Source organism: Haplochromis burtoni, unplaced genomic scaffold (genome assembly GCF_018398535.1).
Source record: "Haplochromis burtoni strain Fernald_Lab_line unplaced genomic scaffold, NCSU_Asbu1 Contig_291, whole genome shotgun sequence".
Taxonomy (NCBI): domain Eukaryota; kingdom Metazoa; phylum Chordata; class Actinopteri; order Cichliformes; family Cichlidae; genus Haplochromis; species Haplochromis burtoni.
In genome coordinates, this window is record NW_024582652.1 from 88615 (window position 1) to 97440 (window position 8826).

The 8826-nt window shown below is 43.4% G+C and overlaps 1 protein-coding gene across 2 annotated transcripts in view; it reads left to right on the forward strand.

The window, feature by feature from the left end:
* Positions 1-8826, forward strand: part of dipk1c (divergent protein kinase domain 1C) — a 51427-nt gene that overhangs the window by 38423 nt on the left and 4178 nt on the right. For both annotated transcript variants that reach the window (XM_014339434.2, XM_005940348.3), the window contains 5 exons: positions 775-978; positions 1655-1708; positions 1780-1961; positions 3736-4045; positions 7022-7186. In XM_014339434.2, coding sequence (XP_014194920.1) covers positions 775-978; positions 1655-1708; positions 1780-1961; positions 3736-4045; positions 7022-7186 — 915 coding nt within the window. The remainder of the gene's footprint in view (positions 1-774; positions 979-1654; positions 1709-1779; positions 1962-3735; positions 4046-7021; positions 7187-8826) is intronic.

Below are 8826 nucleotides of genomic sequence, written 5' to 3' on the forward strand. Positions count from 1 at the left end.
ACGGTGACCAGCAGGGGAAAGAAAAAACAAAGGCTGCAAAAATAAAAGCGATGCAATAAGAACAAAAACACAAAGGGTCGTCAACATTAAAAAAATACACAAGATACAGATGTGTGCACATCTGTGTGTGTGTGTGTGTGCGTGTGCGTGCGTGTGTGTGTGTGTGTGTGTGTGTGTGTGTGTGCACTCATTTCTCTCACTCAGATGTGAGATCGTCTCCTGCAGGGTTTCAGAGATTAGGAAAAAGAAAATCAGGAGCTGGAGGGAAGATGAGGAGCAAAACAGCGATTTGCTGCCATGAACTTTATTTTCTTTGGTCTTTAAAGTCAACTGATGACCAAACTTTAGACTGTTGTCATCACTTCTCGCCCATCATCACAGTTCAGTCAGATTACTTTGAAATCCTTCAGCAGAAAGTTGAAGTAAAGCTGAAGCTCAGAATATCTGAGAAGTTATTAGGACAAAATAGGACACCATGTGTGATTAAAGTCATAAATATTTGAGGAAAAATTAGATTTTCTAAGAGAGCAGAAACAAATCTTGTGTTTTCTGAGATTAAAGTCATAAATTTAAGTTCATGAATAAATGAAAGTATTAGTTAACATGAATAAATATTCAGGGTTTTAATATTTTCATTGTAAAACCTGCTGACAGCTGGTTTTTAATGTTTTGCGTGCTCGCTGCAGGGGAACTGCGGAGCTACTGAAAGGAACATTATCAGACTGAATGAAAAGATGTTGCCGAGTGACCTTTGACCTCTGCTCTGTGTCTCAGTGTCTGGAGTTCAGCGAGGGCTCGGTGACGGGCGACATGTGCGAGGACCTGTGCGTGCTCGGCCTGGTCGAGTACAAACGCTGCCTCTACTACGAGAACGGGAAGAAGGTGATCGAGGCGCGCTGGAGAGGAAGCCCCATCATCCTCAAGTCCAAGCTGGAGAACTTCTCCTCCTACGAGCCTCTGGGAATTCTGGACTACCAGGTGATGTCACCACCCTCGTGCCCACTCGCTCCTGTCATGATCCTGGGTCTGCTGACCCAGCGTTTTGTGTTTAGTTTATGTAGCCTTCAGGTTTCCTAAGTTCATCGTTATCATGCCTAGTTGTTTCCAGTTAATTTTACCCCTCGTGTTCCCACCATGTTAAGTCTCCCCTGCTTTTCATGTATTTCATGTCTGTGGCTTACGTTGTCAGTTCAGGTTGTCATGTCTATATCTCACTGTTTCCTGTTTTATTGTGAAGAGGTCTGGTGTGTCTGTGTTCATCATGTTCAGTTACTCTCCCCCTGTGACGTAATTATGTTCATGTGTCAGCTGGGTTCCCATGTGTTGCCACTTCCCTCATTATCCTCCTGTGTCCATTTAGTCTGTGTTGTTTCCCCTCGGTCTCCCTGCGTCTCTTCATGTGTATTTCCCCGGATCTCCCTGCACTGTCATTCCTGGTTTGTGTTGTTAGTTTACCCAGTTTAGGTTTTCGGTTTCATGTTCACACCCCGTTGCTGTTTGTACCCACTGCTGTAAATAAACACTCACCTGCACCAGAGCTGCCGCCTTTTGGGTCCTTTCTCCACCTCCACACGGCTTGCCCCGGCAAACCGTGACAGCTCCGGAAGGGCGGCTTGTTTTAAAATAACTCTCCTGCTTGTCCTCGCCCCCACAGGACGCAGCCGAAGAGCTCTCCCCGCTCGATGTCGTCTTTTACGCCACTCTGGAGGTAAGCGGCTTCAGTTTGGTGCTGACGAGTCAAAGTTTCTATGAGTCAAACTTCACTTCCTGTCACCTCAGGTACGAAACTCCCTGGGGCTGGCTGAGGAGAACGAGGATGCAGACAGAGGAGGAGGAGTGAACAACAGCTCCCTGGCCAGACTTTTGGGCAAAAAGCTGAAAAACAGAGAGATGAGTTACTCAAGAGCGGAGCTGGCCTCGCTCTGGGCCCTACTGCAGCAGGAGGAGTACACCTTCCTCAGGTAAACCCTGAACAGGTGGAGGATTTGGATGGTGTCAGTATGTTTGACTCTTCCTGAGGTTCTGAGATGCTCCAATAAACAGATGCATTTATTGAAGATCGATGCTCGCCTGTTTAATCGAGGGTTTAAATCGAGTTCGAGGTTCAGCGGTTTACCTGAGAACCTGGCAGCACAGACAGGACCTCCATTTTTACTGACAAAGTAAAACATTTTGTGATTTTTCCTGTGAAGCAGCTGAAATATGTCATGTTTTGTCTCTGAGTTTTAACCCTAAAGAAAAATGACCAAAAGAATATTTAAAAAACGTTTTAGTCCTGGCTTCTTTGTTCACGTTTCACTTTTAAAATGTCTGATTTTTCATGAGCACAACTGGAGAACAAAAGAAAACGAGTGAAATTAGCTTCAGTCTGAGAGACGTTCAGACACCGGCAGGCTGGCATCCAAAAGTAAAAGCAGTGAGTGGAGGTGACCTGTGCTGCTGCAGTGACAAATGGAGGAAAGCAGCTGTGTGAATGTGGAGCTCTGCAGGTCAGACACCACAGAGGAGCTGGAGACACCACAGAGTCTGATATCAGCTCTCATCGAGCTGCAGCTGATTAAGTCTTTTCCACATTTTATCCCCACCTGAAGAAGAACCCATTCATCACCGGCTGTTTTATAGAGAACATTATTTTACATCACTGGTACAAATGTGTTCACACTCAAGTGTTTTGGTGTCTGAGCTCTGTTCACCTTCACTGAGCAGGAGGGAGGAGACAGAGAGGCGTGGTTAGACAGCCGAGGCTGTTACAGCTTAGTGGGTTAGTTTAGTTTTACTGAAGGAAGCCTGTGTGAAGGACACGCTGCTGTATTTCCTGGAGTAGACGACAGTCAGCATGCCCCCAAACAGACAGGAAGTAAAGTAATGGCTCATAAACGAGATCAGATAAAAACACCGGTGTGGTCTCCAGATTTTCATCCGTGATGATTCCTTCAAGTTCAAGAACTCAAGTTACCAGAAGGTAACGAACCAAAACTGCTCGGTCCACAAAGACGGATCCACTGCTGGAAACGTGCAAACCTCTGTGTGCACAGACCGCGACTGTGAAGGGGTACAAAAGCACAGATGAGCGAGGTTGCACATCCATGCATCCATCCAACCAACATCCATCCATTAATCCATCCATACATCCAACATCAATTCATGTGGGTCGATTGTGGCTCAAGAGTTGGAAGTTCGCCTTGTAATTGGAAGGTTGCCGGTTCAAGCCCCGGCTCCGACAGTCTCGGTCGTTGTGTCCTTGGGCAAGACACTTCACCCGTAGCCTACTGGTGGTGGTCAGAGGGCCCGGTGGCGCCAGTGTCCAGCAGCCTCGCCTCTGTCAGTGCGCCCCAGGGTGGCTGTGGCTACAATGTAGCTGCCATCACCAATGTGTGGATGACTGGATGCGCTTTGGGGTCCTTAGGGACTAGTAAAGCACTATATATAAATACAGGCCATCCATCCATCCAACTTCCTCCATCCATCCATGTGTCCATCCATCCCGATACTGCCAGAACACCTCAGAGTTTATTTATGAAGAAAGACTTCATGATATCTCTGGTAGAGTCTGGTCCACAGATCAGTGTAACAGCTCCAGTACGAACTCTTCTCTGGAGCTTAAACCTTCTTCTGAGTAAAGACACTTGTTTTATCAGTTTTCAGCTCATTGTCTCCATGTTTGTCCTGATGATGACTTCCTGTGACATCACTTTGGCCTCATTGTATCTGCTTTCTGTTCCCTCTGGTCTCCAGAGTCCTGCAGGACCTCAGCACCCACGTGGCCAAGGTGCTGGGCTCCTGTGGTCACTTCTACGCTGTGGAGTACCTCTCAGCCGGGCACGCCTGGGACCAGAACATCTTTTCCCTGGATGACGTGGCCATTTCTGAGGTTCAGGATCAGGGTGAAGGCGGAGACCGAGCCAGGTGGAAGGCCCGAGAGATGATGCACCGCATCGCGCTGAGCTTCCTGGACATGGTGTGGCACTTTGACAATGACTTCACCCACAAGCTACACCTTTGCGACATCAAACCGGAGAACTTTGCCATTAGGAAGGACCTCACGGTAAGTCCTCAGGTGTGACTTTGAACACGCTCACTCTGCTTTGTCTTTGCAGTGACTCAGAAACCACGGAGGAGGGCTGAATGGCTTTAATGCTGGCTGAGGATATAATGAACGTAAGAAGGATGAAAGCAGAGCAGGGAGCTGGGAGAAAAGAGATAAAAGGGACGTGTTTTTAGAAAGCTATTAGAGCAAAGATGGAAATCAGATGCTGGACGGCGGATTACGTGAGGTTTTTCTTGAACAGATATTTTTTTAGCTAAAGGAAGAAGATGTGACGCTGCTGCTGGGGAGAGAAGGTCATTGTGCAAACACACACCTGGGTACTTCTGTCTTTGTGAGGACGTTCACGCACATTATCAGAATCAGAAAGACTTTATTTATCCCCAAGGGGCAATAAAGATACACAGAATATACAGTATATACACAAAAGTGACTGAAAGGTGAATAAATAACTGTGAGTAAAGTGTCAGCAGTGTAAAAACAGACTAGTTTATGTTTCTGGTGTGGGAAATGTTCTTATCGGCTGGAGTTAAAAAGCAGAGCTGCTTTGGGGACAATGGTGGCGCTCCTCCTCCTCTCAGTCCTGCAGGAAATGCAGCGGAGGCGTCGCCCAGAGGGGAGGCATTGAAATGTGGGGTGAAGAATGTGAGAGGGGTCGTTGATGATTTTGGCTGCCTGTCTGAGGGCCTGTTGGCTGAAAACCTGTCAGAGTTCTGACAGGCAGGCCGATGATTTTAGAGCACACTGATGCCGTGTGCGGCAGTCTGTTCCTGTATGAAGGCTGAGATTTACCGCCCTGCAACTTGAAATAAAGTCCAGGGTGGAGGTCGTGCCTCACAGCCTCACAGAGGGAAACGATCAGAGGGGATTTCCAGGAACGGGCACCAGCCTGGAAGCAGTCCAGATATGAACGAGGACACGGAGACCTTGGAGGGTGGAGTTTTTGGACTGTTGATGATTTTTGATGATTGTTCATTCATTCAACCCTCAAACCCAACAAGGTCCCCGAACTCTGAGAAAGATGAAATAATCTCAGCGTCTTTGTTCTCGTGCCTGGAGTCAAATCCAGCGGCTGTCACCTCTGATGGATCCTCGGCCCATCAGTCACACGAAAGACTAAAAATAAAGTTTTCCATGAGCTGGAGCCAGACGTCCTCATCTCCAAGTCCCCATTAATCACCCCGTGATCAAACTTCTCATCCGTCTTTATTAATATCTGTAATGTTAAAATTAAAAGTATAAGCTTGCTTACTCTAGAATGAGAAGTGGACTTTGGTGTTTTTCCTGCGGTCATAAATCAGAGCCGGAGCGTCTGGATGGAGGGAACCGAGCAGGGTTTGTTTTCTCAGCGTTATCTGAAGCTTTTATGGTTTGTCGTTAAATCAGCAGCACTTCAGGTCGGCGCTGGACTCCAGCCAACAATCACAGCTCAGCCTAAGCTATTTTATCTCTCATTGTTCAGCCCCTGATCGCTGGAAAATGAGCAGTTAAAGAGAAAAAATGAGGCGTTTGTAGCGCCAACAAAAGTCAAGTAAAGCAGAGGCTCACAATTGTTCTCCCGGTTTTGCAGGATTAATGTTTTTCCTGTCAAAGTGCTGACATGGAACATGTTTAACTGCCCTCACTTAATAATGCCAGCACCGTAAAACCACCGCGCAGCCTGCGCTCGTTTACTCCAGGTGTGAGTGGAGTCATTTCATCTCGTTAAAGAGATTTTTATCTGCAGATTATTTCCAGCAGACCTCCCGAGCACTGCCAGGCTCAGTGCCACAGAGACACGCTGCTGCTTACAAACTGGTAATATAATCCAGGACATCAACACACACCGCACGGCGTGACGATTAATCCACCGCAGAAAATAGTTCCAGATGATCAAAGCTGTTTGTAAAAAAAATGAAACTGCCTGTGGAAGATCTTCATCTCTGTCGGGCCAGAAGCAAACGAGCGTCCTGTCAGTGCGTCTCTCCTGCATCAGGGCTGATTTAAATAATACAGACCGGCAGATTGTTACTCCCAGAAAACCCTCCAAACTTCAGTTTGACGTCATAAATATGAAAGAAAAATCTCACAAGCTCAGGAGAGAAAGATGTGAGTTTGAGACGATGAAAAACACTCACTGCAGTAAACGTGCTTTGAGCGGTGGAGTGACCGGAGGCCCACACACACATTTAAACTGTGTGAGATTTTTATCACTCATCTGAAAAATCTGAAAAACATGTTTTCATATTTTACTGCTGGGGGACATTTGGCCTTTAAAACTCCTTTCACTTTTCCTCCGCACAAAAGAATCTCTGTAAAGTCTCATTTGAATAATAAAGACGAAAAGAGTCTTTTTGTAGTTTAGAAATTTATCAGAAGCTTTCTTTTATTTTGATTCCATGTCCTAAAAACTGGATCGAATGTAGTGGAGTGAATATTGTCAGTGGCTCATTTTTATTGGATTCTCGTCTCTTTTGTAGCAAATTAAAATTCTGATTAGTTTAAAATGTTATAATAATTTCATGACGTGTAAACATTTAAATGAACCCTAACACCACCTGTTTTCTGTTATTATAAAACCTTTGTGATGCTGATTTAATTCATTCCTTTCAGTCTGAGCTTTGAAACACTTTCTGTGCATCCGTCACAGATTGTTACGGCAGGATTTCACTTCATGCATCTTCAGTTTTTTGTTCCAAATCTGCCGTTACAGCTCACACATCCAAATATCTGAAGAACTTCAGGCCTCACTGTGTTTGTGTTCAGCCCACAGGTCCGTGTTCATAGAGCCGCAGCACCTGAAGGTTTCTGAGCTCGAGGGCAGAATTTCAGGCAGATCTGAGCTCGTCATGTGGGACACGTTTTTTATTTATGTAGCGTGCTGGGATGGCGTGAGCACATCCAGGCTGTGTGTCATGTTTTGTACCAAATATAAGGTGTGGATAATCCTGCAGCATGGGCTCACACAGGGTGGGTGTCCTCTGGCGTGTCCTGCAGGTGGTGGCGATCGACGTGGACATGGCGTTCTTCGAGCCGAAGATGAGGGACATCCTGGAACAGAACTGCAGCAGCGACGACGACTGCAACTTCTTCGACTGCTCGTCCAGGTGTAACCTGAGCAAACGCAGGTGCAGCCCGCGCCGCAGCAACAGCAACCTGCAGGTAAGCGAGGCCCTGTGACCTCACTGTGACACTTTCAGCTTTGAGCTTTTATTTTGTAAAAATCTGCTGAAAATGTGTTTTATTGTGACACTTTAATTTGGTGTGATTTTATTCTCTCAAATGCAGCGGTCACATGACTAAACCATCAAAGTCCGTTCAGCTTAACACTTTAACTCTTTTATTTTTTATTATTATTATTATTACGTATGTATCTATTTACTGTACAAAATGATCAGGTTTTAGACGAGTTTTGTGTTTTTTGTAAAATAATAGTGAGTAATAAAACTTTCAGTCTGCAGAGGAAATAAACTGGCTAAAAGGAGAAAGTTTTATAATAAATAAAAATCATTTTGTATAATTAAGCAGAACTCTGAGAAACAAAAGCGTCTAAAATTAAAAGTGTCTTTGTTCCTCTCCGAGTCTTTGTCCACCTGTGTGGATATTTTTCATTCCTCGGTGCGAGCGCTGAGCCGTCGGCTCGCTCTGCAGAAAATTACAGGGTTGGTCTGTTTCTCCTCTTCCACCGTCGATCGTCCACAACGTCTAATTACACGTGTGGAAAAGTGTGGAATGATAATTACTGACCGGCCTGATCCTGCTGACAGGCAGAGTTTCAACCTGTTTATTTACCTGTGCAGGTGATTTTGTCTGCAGGCTCACTGCTGCTGAGGAAACGATTTTCTCTCTTTTTTAAATGCATTTTGTATATTTGATCAATAAAATAACTTTTAAAGAAAAAAGTGAAAAGTTTTATACTGAAAAATTCATTTTCATTTCTGTCGATTTTATTTCTGTATCAAATTAAACCTGAAGAGTCGACACGATTTATCTATATGTCAGATTCATGCAGAGTTTATTACTTTAATTTATGAACTTAATTATGAATTTATTCACTTTTTTATTGTTTATGATTGTTAAAGAGCGGTGAGGTGTGGGGGCCGTGACCTTTGCTCTCACATCTGAGATCCTCTGATGGGAGTAAAATATTTATGTTCTTAATATTTCATCTGATTGTATTTCACATCAAAAGTCCATTTTTAAATCTAAACTTCTGCATAAATTTGGAGTTTCTGGCTCATCGCTCTGCAGCTTCACATTAGACACATTTTTATTCTCTAAATATGGAAAAAAGTTACATTTGTCATCTGCTTGGAAACAAAAACACAAAATTAGTTACAGCACGAAGTCATGATTTAGGCTCACATTAAAATATTTGTCATCTTTATTACTCCAGCAGTTTCTGTGCTGTGGTTCCTCTCTTTCTTTACTTATTTACAGAATTATGATTATTGTTGTTATTGTTGTTTCATTGCTGTTCAAAATTGTTTTATTATTAAACTGAAGATGTTAGGAGAGTATTTTTATTATTTATAATGTTAAAGTGAAATAACCTCGAGAATTTCTCTAAATCTTTTACAATTACTTTTAATAAATTACTTTTACCTTTAAATTGTTTTTAAATTAAATTATAATCACAAAATTAAAGCCAATTCTAATATTACATTATATTACATTACATTACATTATATTACATTACATTATATTATATTATTATACTATATTATATTACATTATATTATATTATTATATTACATTACATTATATTATATTACATTACATTACATTTTATTATATTATAT